The sequence below is a fragment of the Cariama cristata genome, unplaced genomic scaffold, assembly GCF_000690535.1.
Source record: "Cariama cristata isolate BGI_N322 unplaced genomic scaffold, ASM69053v1 scaffold5922, whole genome shotgun sequence".
In the NCBI taxonomy this organism is placed as follows: Eukaryota; Metazoa; Chordata; class Aves; order Cariamiformes; family Cariamidae; genus Cariama; species Cariama cristata.
This window is the reverse complement of record NW_009602005.1, coordinates 75,188-93,053: the sequence shown is the minus strand read 5'-3', so window position 1 is coordinate 93,053 and position 17,866 is coordinate 75,188. Positions and strand designations below refer to the sequence as shown.

Here is a 17,866-nt window from a genome sequence, read left to right as displayed (position 1 = left end):
CCCTACATCCCCTAGCCTATTGAGAAATTAATCTATTAGATTCAACAGTTGGATGACAGAAATCAAAACAAGTAGTGTAAGATGACTTTTGAAAAGCTAAAAGTAACTGCAAAGGCATGAGATTTTTTTTTAAAGGAGTCTGAAAATCCTGGAAGCTGCTATTTCTTCCTGCTCCAACACACACTCTATTAACTGCTAGCTTCAGCATCATGTTCAACGCACTCACTAAACTGTACTGGAAGTTTATACATAATTTTACAGAATTTTGCCTATAGCTTGTGAAAAGCTTCAGGTAAGATAGAAGCATAGGTTATACATTCTTTATATTTTTAATGTTATCAAAATCTTTCTCAACAACTTACCAAAAAGTGAGATCCTATGTCTAACAAGAGCAGCTAGTTTGCAGAACAGGCTGAAGTAGAAAAGAACAGAAAGAGCAAGACAAGACAAGTCAAAGATTAAAGATTTTTTTAGAATACGAGGTAAAGTGAAGTAGGAATATGAAAGAGGAAACACAACATAGTTCCTGATTTTGAATCACACATGATGATAATCGTCAGTCAACGAACTGCATTAGGCAGAATAACTTTTTGAAGCTTCTGAATTCTCTCATTTTCTAAGCTTCACTACTTCAGAGATGACTTGAAATGTGAAACTTTCTTTTGATTACAGTGGTTTCCAACAACTGCATATTACATGGTTGAGTCATTCCTTATGGTTATTATTCCTGAAAAAGAATATTTTTGTAAAACCAAGAAAGACTGAGTAACATTTTAGTGTTTTACTTGGAATTCTGCAGAAAATTAATGTTACAAATCTTCATATTATTTAAAACAATTTGCAAAGATATCCTTTGTAAATAAATAAATAAATAAATCTGTGTTTAGCCATTGCTGATGATAAGATGAATCCTGAAATACATACAAGACTTGATGAGTTTCTGGTAAGTATGTCAGAAACTTGCATATCTAACCTGTCTGTAAAAATAACAAGATAATTAAGAGAAAGGAAAGATCACCAACTCTCTAAAGATTAAAGGGGCCATTTTAACTTCTAAAAACAAAGACCGCTAGGCAGACTTGTTTATCATCTCTGCTATACTTTACAAATGGAATAAGGACATAACAAAATGAAGCAAATATACTTTAGGAATTGGTATGGTCTCCTACTAACAACAGACTGTCATTGTTATCTTCACAATAGTAAGGAAATACTATACTTCCTATAAGATGCAAATAACTGATAGTCACTTTTTTCAATGAAAAATGGACAAAGAATTATAAGATATTTCTGAATTTATAATAGTAGATATGCAGGCTAGACATCTAACTTCCTCCACGTGCCTTTCTAAAGGCATTTTGTACAACTCTAGTAAGCACCTTTCTAGCTTTATTAAGCTGACCTGACTGACTTTAGGGAAGTGATAGGAGTATTCAGAAATGAAGCATGAAACTGAAATGAAATGAAACTTCCATCCTCCTGAATCCGAGTTGACTTCCCCAGCTACTGGGGGACTATCTTGCACGTTTGTATATAATGTATCTGAAAGCTCAGTGAAGCAGAATGCTAGGGACTTAACGCTCTTATGGGTAACTGCTCTATAAGGACTACCACCCACGTAGAAGATGAGAACAAAAGGGTAATAATAATTTAGAGAAATGCAAAACTACATTGGAAGATAAACTGAAGAATGGAATCTAGGAAGTTCAGTGCTAGATCTGATCTCATGTGACGACGAGTAAGTAACCTTTACTTTCAAATTTTACATCTACTCTTCCGTTGGAGAAAGTAGTCAACTCTGGTCAACATAATGAAGGAAGGCAAAAGAAATTCGGGAAAGTGATGGTTAAAGTAACAAAGCATTAGAGTAAAATACAGTTTGAAAGATTATGATACAAAATTTCCCAAAGAAAGTAAGTGGTAGCACACCTTTAAGGGGAAGAAAAAATAGTCAACAAAAATATTAGATGACAGTCATAGTTAAAAACATATTAAATATTAATTTTAAAATGTTAATTGCAGAAAAATGAAATTAATATTTTTGTAAAGGCAACACATTATAAATTAAAAGGCAACTGTCTCTTTTTAATTGAGTTTTCTAGAACTTTGAGTCAAATGGCTGGTTCCAACCAAATCTGAAACAGTACAGACGTCTAAAAATTATTAAATTCCAGAAATTTTTGTGCAGAGGCAGAAGTAATTTTGTAGAGAGGGAAAAATCCATAATTACCCCTAAAAAGCTGCATCACAGTATTTTCACATTTTTTGACATCTGAAAATTTAAGTGTGAGACCATTTAAATGACCCAACAGTGGGATAAGCTTCAACCAGAAACTGCCATCAATGAAACACAAACCCATCAGAAACTGTTTTATTAGTTCTATTGCTCACAGAATCATTTATTAATGTTTTTGATGTTATAATTTGTAATTATATATTGTAATATATATAACTAGTATACATACTTAATTCTCTAATTATATATTAAAGAATACTAAAATGAGGAATTCTATTCACTCACTGCCATCCTGATACAGAATAAACTATTGACTTTTTATCCGAGGAAACGGAGCTTTTGAACTATCTTTCTCTTTAATCTAAGAGACCTTTAATTATCTATATAGAACCCTCCTGTGTATATCTTAATTTTCTACTTACCTTGCTACCATTTCCTTTTCCTTATTTGATGCATATCCACTGCTACTGAGTGTTTTTGTTGGAGAAGACAGGAAGTAGAGGCAGTGATTTGTAAAGTACTGATCAACTAATGGTAAAAGAACCTAAGAAATACAGATACAAAATGTGTTTTTCACAGAGCAGAATGGTAAATGTAGCAACAATGCTCTGATTGGTTAAAGTTCATTCAAAGAATTTTAGAAGTTCTGTAACAGTTGTATTTTCTCAATTCAGACACAAAGTCACATAAATTAAAAGCTTAAGTCTTACAATTTTACTTATAGCTACGTAAATAATAAACAGAGTTACACAGATCTATTTTGGATCTAATATTGCACGCTTACTCTTCTTACATTCAACACTGATCAATATCACTGAACTAAGAGGACCCTTCCTCTCCACTATTTAAATAACTGTCCAGTACAGACAGAAAGGGAGAGGGCTTTTTTTTTTTTTTTTTTAAGATCCTAAATTAAATTCCTAAATGTTCCTTACTTCAAATCTGATTATTGACAACATTTTTCTTATTAGGTACACAAATGTGTATGACATTACTATGTGTAGGAATACTTCTTCCTGTTAATAAAATGATACTATGCACATCAGTGATATACAGAGGCAAAAATTTTCAGAAATAATTTATATGTTCAGTGAGAGTATTTAATTTCATGTAATAAATAAGCTGCCTTTTAATTTCTATGTTCCTTCTCATGTAGAAGCAGATAAATTGAAATATTTTGAAATATCTGAATCCAGCAAATATACTGCAGAATTTTTGAAGATATTTTGAAATATTTGTTAACAACATTTAATTGATTACTCACCATTGAAAAAAAAGGAGAGATACATTTCTATTACCTGAAAAGCAGTCTAACATTACAAATTTCCATGTTCTGCGTAATGGAATGTATATGCACATTACTTGAAATACTAAATCACTCACTTTGGCAAAGAATTTTATTTCTTGGTCATGTGGAGATTTTTCAGTTTTTCCACTCGTTACAATGGCTTCTGCAAGGATACAATCAAGGCAGACATGAATAAGAAGCTGTCTAGTAATAAATAACACAATAGCATTTTGATATAGCCTTGCAGACTTAGTTTTGCTGAAATACAAATAAAACAGCAGAAACAGTTTAGCTAGTTACAAATGTCCAAGAATTAAATCTGCAAATTGGAAGACAGAATTTAAATTTCTTAAATGCAATACAAATATTGGTCGCTACAAGTTTAGACATATTAATCCAAATACTTAAATATAAACAATTTTAATTATTTTCAAAATAAAATCTGCAGCTTACCCAAATGTGCAATAAACTCTTGAGCAGAATCAACATATTTTAAAATTTTCTTCAGAAACTTAAAGGCAAACCTCTTCTCCATAGATGAAGCATCCAACTCCATGTCATTCAGACCTCTGTTTTAGAAAGCAATAAGATAAACGGCATTGATGACAGTAGTACAAATGATGACAGTACTATGCAGCATTCCATTCCTTACTATCTTTTAATTATGGTAAATTTTCATAAGAAGGAAAAAAATGACCTTCCATAGCAACTCTTAGTTATCAAGTACAGACAAGAAATGTTAAAATCAGTTCATGTTTCTCTAAGAGGTATAACAGCTTTGGATTAAAGTATCCAACATATATGTATTTTAGGATAAGAAATTCAGAGAGCTATCTTATTGCACAAATGAAGCCATGGTACATTTGAATCTAACAAAGCAATGCATTGGCCACTCAATTTCTACTGCTGATAGATTAAAGTGCCAAATGTTTAGAAAGTCAGCAATTACATCCTTACAAAAATCAGTCTAAGTACTACACTTCATTATTCACTATTAAACTTCATTTTTGTCCTTGAATTTTAGGAAAGACTGAAGTCAAAATGACTTAAGCTACTAAATGAAAACCTAAATGCAAGTAACAAACTACTATACTATTCAAAGAATTTGAAAAATTTCAACAGTATGCGATACTTGCTAAAGATGCATGTATTATTTATTCTTTGAGATAAATTCATGATGTAAATCATGACTGGTGCATACAAGATATTAAAGAGGAATAAATACATGTGTGGTTGGCTGTGCCTAGATTTAAAATAATAGATTTTATTTTAGCTACAAATGAAACTGACCTCACTGAAATTCTAAAATTCTTTAGGATTACACAAAAATTCAACTTGGAAGGAACATCTGAAAGTCATCCGATCCAAGTCCCATCTCAAAGCAAAGCCAAATCCAAAGTTCGATCAGGTTGCTCAGAACCTTGTCTAACAACGTACTGAGTATCTTCAAGGATCGAAATCTCATAATGACTCTGGAGAGCCTACTATAATGTTTGACCACCCTCATTTTGCAAAAATAAGGGTGAAATATTTTCACATATCTAATCAGAATTTCCCTGGTAACAACTTGTTACTTTTGAGGAGATAGTATTTGACCCTATCATTTCTATAACCTTGCATTAAGTAGTTGAAGACTATTGAAGTTTACAGTGGCTGTTAAGAGATTATACGTACTTTCCAAAATATTGAAAGCCATTGGTAGTTCTGTTAAATAACAAAGGCAACATCAAAAGAACTTGTAGAAGTTTAAGGATGCTTAACAAAATACCATGTTGTTTCTACCATACAGTTGAGTAAGGCCTGAGAGATTTATCTGTATGCCATAAACACCCAGAAATGCTTCGAAAGTGTTCTCAACAGAGGAAGAGGAGCAAAAAATCAACAGAGGCAGATGGTATATGCAAAGTACACACACTATACCACCTATACATTTCCAATTATAAAGAATTTTCATGTTTTAATGATTAGTCCAAGGTTTTTAAGAACAACATTCTGGAAATGTGGTAATTGCAATCAGAACTTCAAGGGATTTTATATATACTTAAAATACGCGCATAATCATCTGAAGAAAACACTGAGAAGAGGATAATCTTGAGTCACTCTGATATAGACAATTACTGCAAACTGTTTGGCCACACCCATTAAAGAGTTTGAATAGACTTTTTCAAGTTGACTTGTCCCATTAGTTAACACTGAAAACACTGTCCTCCTAACCTGAACAGATGCAGCTGCAAAGAGCTATTAAAACTAACACTTGAGCAATGCCACTGGTGTTTCAAAGGACCATTCATTCACAGGAACTAAACCTCCTTTTCTTATTCAATAGCTCTAAAGCAATTCTGCAGGATATAAAAATGTTTGGTTGCACAAGTACATTTTGGTTTCAGGCTGACAGCCTACATATGTGGCAGGAGGGAATTTTTTTCTGTTGTAATGCAGAAATGTGTATTTAGAGCTGTCTTCTAATATCTTAAGAAATGTTATTAATTGTTGAAACCAACAAAGTTTCCTTTTGCAGATCCTAATAATCAATTAGTATAAATTTCTGAGTGTATACTTTTACTGGAGACAGAGATTTGAAAAGCAGAAATAAATGAAAACCAGTAAGATCTGACTCCATGCATGTACAGAAAATCTGTTCATGAATATAGTTTAGTTTACAAAAATGCTTAATGTCAGCAAAATTGAAGCTTCCTATGTGCTCAGGTGTTTCACATACAACAAAAGATGATACTTATAGTATAGTAACTCACAATTCCATCATATAAAGCCAAAAATACAGTACAATAGTTATTTTAATTTCATTGACAGTGTAAGTCCGGACAGGCCACCTTACTTCCAGACACAGCAATTCAAGTTAGAGTACAACTAATGAAGTCGGCACTTCTGCTTGAGCAGAAGTTAAGAATGAAATGTCCACAAAACAGTCACTTCATCTTACTGCTTCACAGAACTCAAACCAACATTTTTCTTAAAAACTGGATCAAAAAGCAGTTTTACTTAGATATATTTCAGTATCAGACGTCAGATTTATCTTCCCATAACCCCTACCGACACTGCTGGCTGCTAATTTAGAAGTTTTGAATCATCTGCTTTTTTAATTACACTACTGTTGCATTTTGTATTTACTATCATCATGGACTTACAAAAAAATCTTATCTGTCTACACTATTTCTGAAGGGTCTTTCTGAACATAAAAATAACATGGACTCTGATTTACAGAAGATATGCCAAATGGTAATTATTTTAATAACTGACTGCAGTGAGATAAGGCCAATCATGATGGTTTGTGCACTGAATATAAGCAAGTATCTCAAAAAAATGCGCAACTTACCGAGATACGATTATACCATTGACTTGAAGGAATTTAAACAGCTCTTGTGCCTTTTCACGGTCCCGTGATTTCTCCTTGGCTGTCAATGTGTCATAAGGTACCAGCAGAGGATGACTCCCTCCACCTTTAGTAAGTTGAAAGAACTGTAAGTTTTTCTACTGTAATATTTATTTTGCTTCAAGTACAAAAGGGAACTATTCAATTTTGACTGTCTTACACTGTCTTCTTTCAGACTGTTTCTTCTCCCTCATTTTCCTTGTCTTTTTTGTGTGGTTCGCAGGATTCTGGCTTACCTTTGCTTTCCAACTCCATTTTCTTCTTTTTGGCCCATATATTATGGTAGTTCTCTGCCATTACTTCAACCATTCCCTACATTACCATCAGAAAAAACAAGATGCAAAATTAAAGGTGGCAATTAAAAATTCTGTAATTCTATATAAGTATACAGTCTTGAGTACAGTCTACACTCTTGTGGTAAAGAAACATCACAGTTAAGTGTCATTTCTACATTCAGCTGTTCTTTGAAGTCAGCACAGGCACAGGATACACATATATCACGTGCTGTTTACAGCACCTTCCCTAGCTTCATGATAACTTTTTCTAGCAACTCAGGAAGCACGAACGGGATAAACAGTAGAAATCTCTTCTTTAAATATGTAAATAGTACGGCATGCAGCTTTCTACAACAGCATATCACAACCATAGCCACAAATACACTCATAAAGTCTGACAAAATTAATAATAATAAATACCCCAATCTATTAATTATTTTCAGCACAACACATTCGAATCACAAATACAAACCTGAAGCTCCCTAGAAAGCACCACATTAGAGAGATCAAGTGGTGCTGGGCTATATCCATTTCCCTGCAGGGAAAAAGAGAAAATTATTTTCAGATAAAAGTATTTCAGGTAAAAGAATCAAATATTCAACTACAACATCTCTGTTGCTGATTCGATTAGAGTAACACCATTGACATTTTTACACTTCCTTGTAGAAACTTTGTTCACCTTTTGTTTGCAATGTGCTAAAGATGCTCAGGATGATTAACAGAATACATCTGCTGATGTGGAAATAAGAAGGTTGCTGCAGACACTTAGATCTCTCTATTCGCAGCAGATGGCAAGCTGCTAAGAACTATATAGGCTTTTCAGCCTAAGAGAGGAGACCAATCATGAAGCATATAAGACGTGCCTTCAAAACATGACAGAACAGAGTGGCAACAGCCTGAATGAACCATATACTAAAGACAAGGCATTACAACAAAAAGTTAAAATAGTCTGTAAATGAGACAATAGCCTAAGAAAAAGGAGGAGTGTGATATATTTATGCAGTCTTTAAATGTTTAAAGTGTGAAAGCTCCAGCGCAACAAACCTATTAGGCACATGTTAAATGTGAACAGTCACGTAGAAATCAGTGATTTCAATCATGTACTGAAGTTAAACATGTGCTGAAATCCTCTATTCAATCATGGCTTTATCATGCGTGTTCTTGGGCAAGAAGGCCCAACTGCAGAACAAGTTCAAATGGCTGGAAGCAGAGATGTCAGAGACAGAAGGACTCCCTGTAAGGAAGCGAAGTTTGCTGAAGAGATAAGAAATGCTGAAGTATTGTTTTGTAACAGAGTGCACTTTTGGTAAGCATCAGGCTTAAGGTGCCTGATGCTGATGCTCACAGGATCCGTGTTGGTGCACATGTATATAAGGAATTGGTTCATGACACATCTTTGCACACTCCTTGCAGAACTGCTTATGGCAGCAGGACTCTGCCCAATGCTTTCCTCATTAAATCTCACTATATTTTAAGCACAAATGTCTTTAGCTCATCTCAAGGGGTACAATAAAAATTTCCCAACACTTGTCATAGTTTTAAACAGCTTCTCCCCCTCCAAGACACAGATATATTGAGCAGCAGTCTCAACATGTTATTACAAAAAACTACAAATGAAAAAAAATAGTTTATATCACATCAAAATGCTAGGTATTATATAATTACCTGGAAATTTTGCCTGTAGATTTAACAAAAAGTATTAAATACGCAATCTTATTTGTCAGTCATAATTACAATTTTGACAAAAGCCCATTTCAGGCTCTGCTATTTGACCAAAAAAGAAAATTACTATATTTACTTACTATAAAAGAAAAGGCTTTAAATACCTTGCCATGTATTCTTTGAATGGCTATACGAAACCTCTCTTCAGGACTTCTGAGAAAATTAACAGATATGGTCTCTGACAGACTTATTGTCTTAAAAGTTGTCTTTTTGCAATCCTCGCTTTAGTGTTACTGCACAGTTTTTGTCGTAGTGATGTGACTTCCAATCTCAGAACTCTAACATTAAGAGTTTCTTTTCATTAACAATAATATAAAATTAACACAATTTTGTATAATTCCTTAGTAAATTAACAAACAAGCCTTTTGCTTTCTAAATTTAAGCAATTCCACCTCACCTGGCTAGACTGAGATATGTTGCGGAGCTTTTCATTTTCACGCTGATGTATTATTGCCTCTCCTCCTTCCTTGGTCCTTTCTAAACTCCATCCCATGGCCAACATGGTTTTCAGTGATTCTCTGGCAGGCCAACGATATATTTCCTTTTCCTTTGAAGAAAATAATGTAAAATTTCCCTGTATTTAGCAAGTAGCAAAAATGCAACAAAAATATTCTGTCCTTCTTTATAAATTGTCACATGTGACAAATCTAATCAAAATCTGTATATTATATCTGAAGACACAACATAGCTCTTTTCATGTGAGAAAGAAGCTTTAAAATACTTACAAATTTTTTGGTTTTATTCTTAGTGGCATTTATTGCTGGGATACGTGTTACAAACTAACAGCACTCAAGTGAGCTCTGGGGCAATAACGTCATTTGTATTTGGAAACTTATTCATTGATTCCTCCAGCCCAAAAGAATAAAAAATTGATGGCACTGCATGTGCTATGAAATTAGTTAGGGAAGTATCTACATTTGAACGCATCAGCACATGAGGCCTTTTTTTTACTCTTCCTATATTTATATCCATTCACGGATACAGAACATTAATGATCTACACCCCTCTTCATATAAATACAGCCATCAATAAAAAATTAGGGAACAGTCTGTATTCCAACACTCCTTTGAAAGTAAACATGTTACAGAAAATCTGAAAAGTTGTAGCAAAGAAAATTATGAGTATGTCATATTAAGACTTCTCAAATCAACCTCATAACAGTATTTAAGTTCTTACCATAAGTAAGAATTTTTATGACAGTTACTTAACATGACAGTTTTTATGGAAAGACCTGATTTTTAGGTTCAAAAGTTCTAATCTGAGACAATTCAGAAAATTCTCTTTGAATTGCTTTAATAACAACTCAACCAACAATTCTCCAGCTCCTCTACAAAGATTTCAAAGCATTTCACAAAATTTGGGAAATTAAACCTTTTGAATCCCTCTTGATTTCTGTCACCTTAATTTTCTGAACGGGAAAAGTGTGTTGAAGAGGGACAAATGTAATTGACTTATTTGAGTCACCCAATGAATCACTGCAAAAATATGCAACAGAATTCAAATTCAGTTTGCTGTTCTGACAACTAGAAGACATTAACGCCTAGTCAAGAAATTCAAATAAAAATGCATTCAAAATAGTTTAAATGTTTTTCCTTGTTTTCAACTGAAGCATCTCCTACGCTTTCTTGAAATTCTTCTACCATATTTCTTGAAGACAAAATTGCCTTCAGGATGTTAAATTACACTTTCAGCTAAAACCCAGGAGTCACTGCGAGTCATTCCTCATCCATGAAGACCTGAAAACCCTGTGCTATTGATACTTTGAATATAAATCGGCCCAGGCTTATGAAAACTGCCTAACAAGTGAATTACACAAGACTCTGTGTAAGATTAATTAAACAACCACTTAAGAATAGCAACATCTATATGCTAAACTGTAAGAATTCTAGTTTGTCTCTCTTCCTTTTATAGCATATATTTGAAATGGATTTTAAGAAGTACACAGATCAATCTATTTTGTATTAATGCAGCTGAAATTTCCTCTATTACCTTTTCAGTTAAAGTTTTGAAAGGTCTTATTAATGGGTGAGTCTTCATATTTTCATCCAGTGAAACACCGTATTTCCAACCACTATTAGTCTGAAAAAAATAAATATACTGAAATAAGATGTGAACAACATAGATGAGTAACAGCAAATTGGCCAGTTTGCTTTGTCATATTGAACTGCTGATCTGCTCCAATAGCTACTCAGTGCCACAGAAATTTCCATTAAAAGAGTATGCATCCATCTGTGGATACACCAGAACAAAACATGGCTCAGGCAGATTAGATGCCACCTATGAGTAGCAGGTCTCATGCAATCAGCTCTGAGCCTAAAATACATTGGCCCTTTTCAAATGGACTCATGCATTAAGACAGTACTGGTGAAGGTAAAAAAAGTGTCTCTGTTCTCTAGGAGGCTAAAGTCAGCGATATAGAGAAGAAATATAACGTTAACAGATCAAGCACTAAAAAACCTAACTTTAATGAATCCTTCACCTTAAACAATATTAACTGAAATTTATGGTTTGAGATTAATGTGTGTACATTTACATATCCATATATATGTATACCTTTGTCTACAAATTTGCATACATAGCCCCACACAACAACAGAATTGTTATTTCTATATAACTGTTCTATAAAATTGCTATTAATTTGTTATTGTTATAATAAATTACTTAACTCCACCTCTATTTTTTACCTTGAATGAAAGAGGTTTAAAATTCATACCTGGGTTGAATGAGTTACTCATATCCAAACACTTCCAACATAGTTATCAAAAACTGCAAAAACTCCATCAAACTTCATTTTACTCAAATTTAACTCTAAAAGTTATATTTATTAACATTAAAATCTATTTGCAAAACTTAACACTAAAAAGGCCATTATTAAATGTTTCACTGTAACATAAAAAAGATACAAAATCACTTAGCATATATTGTCTTGTCTTATAGCTATTTTGAAGTAGTGAAACAGAAACACAACACAGTGACAGAGCACTTTGAAAATTATAGAGCAAATCAATACATAACAGAACTCTTAAAGCTAAAAAGAAAGAAAAGCTGTAACTACATATTCTTACTAAAAAAAAAAAAAAAAGAAAAAACCCAAACAAAACCAAGCCCCTTTTTCATTCTCCTCAAATCTTTGTCCTAACAAATTCTCCTCCCTTTGAAAATCTGATAAATGTCAATGTATTTACTTATTTTCCTTAGCAAAAGGTTCCTTCCACATATCTCTAAAGAAATATACAGACATTCATGCACTCCGAACAAGAGCCCATCAGTTAAATTGTCCAGTTTTTCTTTCAGCATTCACTCCAGGTATTATTTACTAGTCCTTTTCTGACAGTTGCCAGTCTTAAAATCATTCCTACCTTCTCAAAGGCCCATTTATCATGGGAATGTTCAGCATACTTGCTGACAATATACTCCAACTTTTCAGGAAGTACAAGGCTGTAAACAAAGGGGAATATGGTCATTCAATCATAAATTACTGCAATCTGATTTATGAAAAAAAAAAAGTCAGTATAATATAGCACTAATCAAAATGCTTCATCTCCAGATGAAGGCAAGACATTTGGCTCTGCAATTCTATTTTCTTCAGAAGAAATGCCACAAAACAAAGCAGAGCTATAATGGCATTTACAAGGAATCTTCAAATATCTAACAGTTGCTCTTACTAGCAACAGAAATCACAAGAAAAAAAAACCTGCTTTACTATAACATACAGGTATTTTTCTTGGTAATTCTTAACAGGATAATATTAGTATGAATGTTTCACATTGCATAATGATGGAGGGGTAAGACTTTAACAGCAAGAATCAACTACTGATCCTCAGTTCTTGAACATAACAGTATTAGAAATCCGTATTTTAAAAGCACAGGATTACGAGGACGGCCAAGTCTCTATTAAATCATCACACATGATCTGCTTATTTTGCCATATATCAGGTTGCTACAGCTCAATTCTCAAAACCAAGTGAAGATTTTATAAAAATCAGGCAATAGGCCAATTAAATCACTTACCGGATTTTGATGATCTTGTACCATTTGTCATAAGCACACTCTAAATAATGACAGTATCAATGTATTACAGGTGTACATACCCCAAACATTTGAACTATTAGGTAACAGGGTACATAACAAGTATAGAATTTATTATGTACTCTGCAGATACAATGTGGAAATATTTAACATCTGTACAGTGCTGAGATGAATATGTTTTATATCTGGTAAACTGGATATGTTTCAGTGCAGTATTTGGCAGCAGAAAGCAAAAATCCCTACGCTACTTCTGAAAGGTACTAATATCATTAAAAAGTCAGTCCCAGGCAACTGCCCCTACAGAGGAGAAAGAAATGTTTACACAACTCACTTTGCTGTGCTGACAGGTTTGGGATCAAAATTTCCTTCTGGATCCACTGAAGTCTGCTTTTCCAAAGTTGACCTAATTCGCGTATCTAAATAATCAGGGGGCAAGGCACCAGCTATAGCACTTAGACAAGGCAAAGCCATTCGAAAGAGCTCTGGATCATACTTCTGCAGGAGAGATAGGAACTGGTTGGAAAATCCAATAGAAAAACATGCAAAATGTTAGTGAAAACCAAGCAGCCATAGGTACAAATATTAGAAGATGCTAACAGTAAAGCACATTTAAAAATTAAGCATAGAGCAAAATTATTGCTGCAAGACATCTATTTTTCTTGATATCTTGATACATTTTTAAGACTACTCAACATAAGAATATGCTGACATTTGTATAGGTATATATAATACAAGTATGACTCTTAAGCTTTCTTTGGGCCATTAAGGCCTACATAGGAAAGGTCAAGTGTTGTTTGCCTAGTTATAGATGTACGATCATCTATAAAATACTGCCTTAGCTCTAAAATGACTAATTCCTATCTTAAATGCAGAAGCCATTGCCGTTTCTTCCTCTTTTCCCCTAATCTATTTCAGTTTAAATCATGCTGGTTAAAGGAAATCATGTTTTACTGTAGCAAAGTCAGTTCATTATTTTTCAAAATTGTCCCGCTATGAGATGAACTAACACATTTGCTCTTCTAATAGCCATTTTAGCTCTGGAGAGAACATAGAACTACTTGATATATAAAAATATAAGGTGGAATAACATTTGAAGAACCTATCCTTGGTAACTTGCCACGAAACATATTCAAGGTCTATTGTCACACACCAGATTATGAAAAACATGTGCTAGAGGAAGTAGCAGCAGATCATTGTAGGCCAAGTTCTCGTTCCAGCTCTCAAACAATATTCTTACTATGCTTAGGAAAAAAAATACACATATATATATATCTCACTTCTCTATCTTTCAGATTCGCCATCTGTAAAATGGGCATAATGATATAGCTTTAAAAGGCTTTAAGATCTACTAATGAACACTACAGTGCAAGAGTTTGATGCTATTATAATTACTTAATAGAGTTTTACTCAGATAGCACAGGCATCTTTTTGATGTTATGACACATGCACCCATCACGCATTTATAGGAAAAAAATTTTACACTGCAAAAGTACTTCTCTTCCTTTATTATTAGAAATAGAAAGACTATATGCTTCTATAAATCTGAATGACCACTTCGTGTCAAGAAAATGCTGAAGAACAATTTTAAGGTCCATTGAAAATACTTGCTGATAAAATTATGTTTACTTCACAGCAAGCAGAATGCCTAAAATTTTGAGGCTTTAACTTCCTCTAGTTTTGTGGCAACATTCCTTAGTGTGTATGGCACAAACGAAAGTGGGATCATAGGGTAAATTACTTCCCCTAAACAGCTGGAAGCCATGAAAATACCAAACCTGTAAATATCTCAGTACAAAACAGAACAATGGAGAATATTGTAGCTTAGCAGATTTACACAACTCTTCTTTCATTAGACTAACAAATATTTACAGAAAAATGAAAATGTTATTACAGAGGGCCACCAATACTGGCAGAAGCACATCATCTTCATTTATCTGTAAAAAGCTAAGATGCACTAATTGGAACCATTTCATTGTGTCAGGCCCTCCTAACACACTTTGCATTTGTGACAGTAGTAAGAAAGTGGGAAATGTCACTAAAATCAAATACAAATAAGGCTTAAAAAGCCATTTTAGAATAGTACAGAGACCATGTTCATTTCCATACTATAAATCAGAATGCCTAGAGAAGCAACCATCTAAATCTGTTGATTAGAACTGGAACATAAATTCAGTGAGATGCAATGGAAAAACTCATTATTGTCCCACAGTGAGAACCTGATTTTTGAGATCAATCAAGTATAAAAAATATTTATTCAGTAAGGCATTTCTGCTATCAGAAACATAACCTCTTACTTGGACAAAAAAAAATGAGTAAGTGAAAAAAAATCCCAAGATCACACTTTGGAACAGGAAAATGAAAAAATGTTTATTTCTAAGAATGTTGCATCATATTTCTTAAGCTGGACAATAAGTAGAAAACTAACAAAATACAAGTGCACGTTTGAAAATGGACAATATAAATTTACCGTGCATACACCAACAATTTGACAGGCATATACATACATTCCTTAAAGTTAATTTTATGTCAGTAAAAAGTATTTTTAAAATTTAGTAGAGCTAAGATCGAAGAGGAGACAACACTAACTTGTTAGTGCACCAAGCAATCTGCATCATTACTAGTGTAAGGCTCTATCAAGATAAAGATTTGACATTTCATTAGTTTGGAGAGAATCTTTCAAGATTCAGCATTCAATTTTTCATTAGAAAGTTACTTCATTAAAAGTATTCATTGCCATATCTCCCGTATTAGATGAAAGGACCATTAAAATAGGAACTTTCTGTACTTGGCAAGGCAAATTATCATTGTAATGCTTTTATAGTCATCCCATACTGTAATATGAATTACAGTCATTACCTTATGAGACAAGGAATCAAATATTCCCCAGAAAAGTTTTTCAGTTAAATGTAATTCTTCTTCCACTGCAATTCCATAGCTTCCCATTCCTGAAGGCAGACAATAATATTTCCAGCACTGCTCATAGTGATTTGTCAGAAGCTAGATTTTCAAGAAAACAAAAACGCACGTAAAACATTGGTACTTGACAAAATAACATATTGGTTGGTGAAGTCTGAATTGCCAGCTACAGGACTATTAGTATTTATTTCAGTCTCTTAATTTCTAATGGCTCATAAAAATGAGCTTTTTTTCTTCTTTTTCTTTTTGGGAGAGCAGTAGAGCCCATACTGTGAAAGTATAAAGCTTGTATTATCCCCAACTGCTGCTGTGGGATTCTCAGGAATGATAGTGAGTAGCAAAATTACAAAATTTCAGGATTGTCACCATTTGAATACAGATTAGCTCACAGGATAAAACAGAGACAATGAAATAGGTATAAAACAGGACATGATAGATTCTGGTAAAAAGTTTTACAAATTCAAATTGATTTTACTTCTTTTTCATTTGTAGTTGATGGCCTCAGTATTATTCAAGACATTGCAAAAGACACTTGCAGTACACCTTTTTAGCCGTGCCTGCTCATCTCTGGAAAAACCTATGGAAAGAAGTATTGTACAGACAATCTGTAACATACCAGTTAAAGAGCTAGCATATATGATTATTAGTGCACTTTGCACATAATTTCAAATTTCTTCTGATTTCTTCTTTAGAACTAAAAATTCTTATCCCACAGGAATTCTAAAACTTCTTTTAGCATCAGACTAGAATCTTGACATTTTAATTTTTTCCTGCAATTTTGTTTAGGAACAGAAAATAATAATAGAAACAACAGAAAATAATAATAGAAACCCCAAATCAAACATTCCCTCTTTGCCACACTTTTCCTCCAAAATTACTGATGTTCCAGAATATGTCTGTGAATCTGACAGCTCTGCTTTACAATATGACAGAATTTTAACTCTGCTGTAAAAAGACATGCAGACCCTTTTATCCCAACAGGAACAGGAGGCAAACCCAACAGAAAAATTCTAAATAAAAGCTAATTATCATCTCACAACTGTAATTATTTATTTACAGAATTCTTTATTTACAGAAGATGGATAAGACTTTAGTTAAAGATTACTCAAAAATAAAAGGTGAATTCTGTTCCCTGTATCCTATTCTCTGTAGACCTCACTCAAAAGTTATTACTGGACTATGCATACTACCAGAGTTATTATAGTTCATATAGCAGAAGAACAAATATCAAGATAATGCTAAATTTAATTTGATACTTTCAAATACTCTTTTGCTGAAGTAGTGAAAAAGTCAAAAGTTCACCAAAGAAAATCGCATAATCAACTTACTATATACTGTTTGCATTAGGCAAGATTTCACAAAACTTTTAATCATTACATTCAATTTGAAAGATTTTACAAAACAATAAAATTATTTTCAATTCATAAGTCATTTCACGTTGCTTCACCCTGCCTCGTTCTGTTTTTAAAAACATGACGATGACAGATTACCGTGCAGTAAGTTTTATGCTGAATGCATGTACAGAAAGTAAAGTATTTACCTTGAGAGGCATTTTACAGTATTCATTGAGCAGGGGCACATCAAAAACTAGCCTTCTCAACAGCTGTTGTAGCATAGAGGGACGTAAGTGGCTGTAATTTAAAAAATAGAAGTTCTGAGTAAAATTCATACAGTCCAGTGAAAACAAAATAAAAATTGATAGTAATTTGCATATTGGAATTCAAATCACTCAATAAAGTTATTTTGAAAAAACAATGGTAGGTGCTTAAGGAATCTCACTATGCCTCTTCTACATATAGAAGGATGTAGCACAGAAAGATGTTCTACTTCTGGACTCTCCTAAGTGAATAGACAACATGTATGATTGTGCCATATGAAAGCAGAGGGAAGGGTGCTGGATTTTTTTCAGAATACACAGAGGGGACAATCTAAGCAAAAGAAATAGAATATTACCCTAACAGAATAGTTTCTGATATGACACTGAAAAGCAATGAAACACTCCTAAGTGA

At 33.3% G+C, this 17,866-nt stretch overlaps 1 protein-coding gene across 1 annotated transcript in view; it reads right to left on the bottom strand.

The window, feature by feature from the left end:
- LOC104157261 (ryanodine receptor 3) overlaps positions 1–17,866 on the bottom strand; it is a gene marked incomplete at its 3' end in the record, with an annotated part of 118,201 nt that overhangs the window by 30,943 nt on the left and 69,392 nt on the right. The window contains exons 37-49 of the mRNA XM_009694544.1: positions 17,398–17,488; positions 15,798–15,938; positions 13,273–13,436; positions 12,272–12,350; positions 10,902–10,991; positions 9,310–9,459; positions 7,663–7,725; positions 7,152–7,227; positions 6,859–6,982; positions 3,978–4,093; positions 3,620–3,687; positions 2,659–2,780; positions 363–412 (exon numbers count right to left, since the gene is read on the bottom strand). Of these exons, the coding sequence (XP_009692846.1) occupies positions 363–412; positions 2,659–2,780; positions 3,620–3,687; positions 3,978–4,093; positions 6,859–6,982; positions 7,152–7,227; positions 7,663–7,725; positions 9,310–9,459; positions 10,902–10,991; positions 12,272–12,350; positions 13,273–13,436; positions 15,798–15,938; positions 17,398–17,488 (1,334 nt within the window). The remainder of the gene's footprint in view (positions 1–362; positions 413–2,658; positions 2,781–3,619; positions 3,688–3,977; positions 4,094–6,858; positions 6,983–7,151; positions 7,228–7,662; positions 7,726–9,309; positions 9,460–10,901; positions 10,992–12,271; positions 12,351–13,272; positions 13,437–15,797; positions 15,939–17,397; positions 17,489–17,866) is intronic.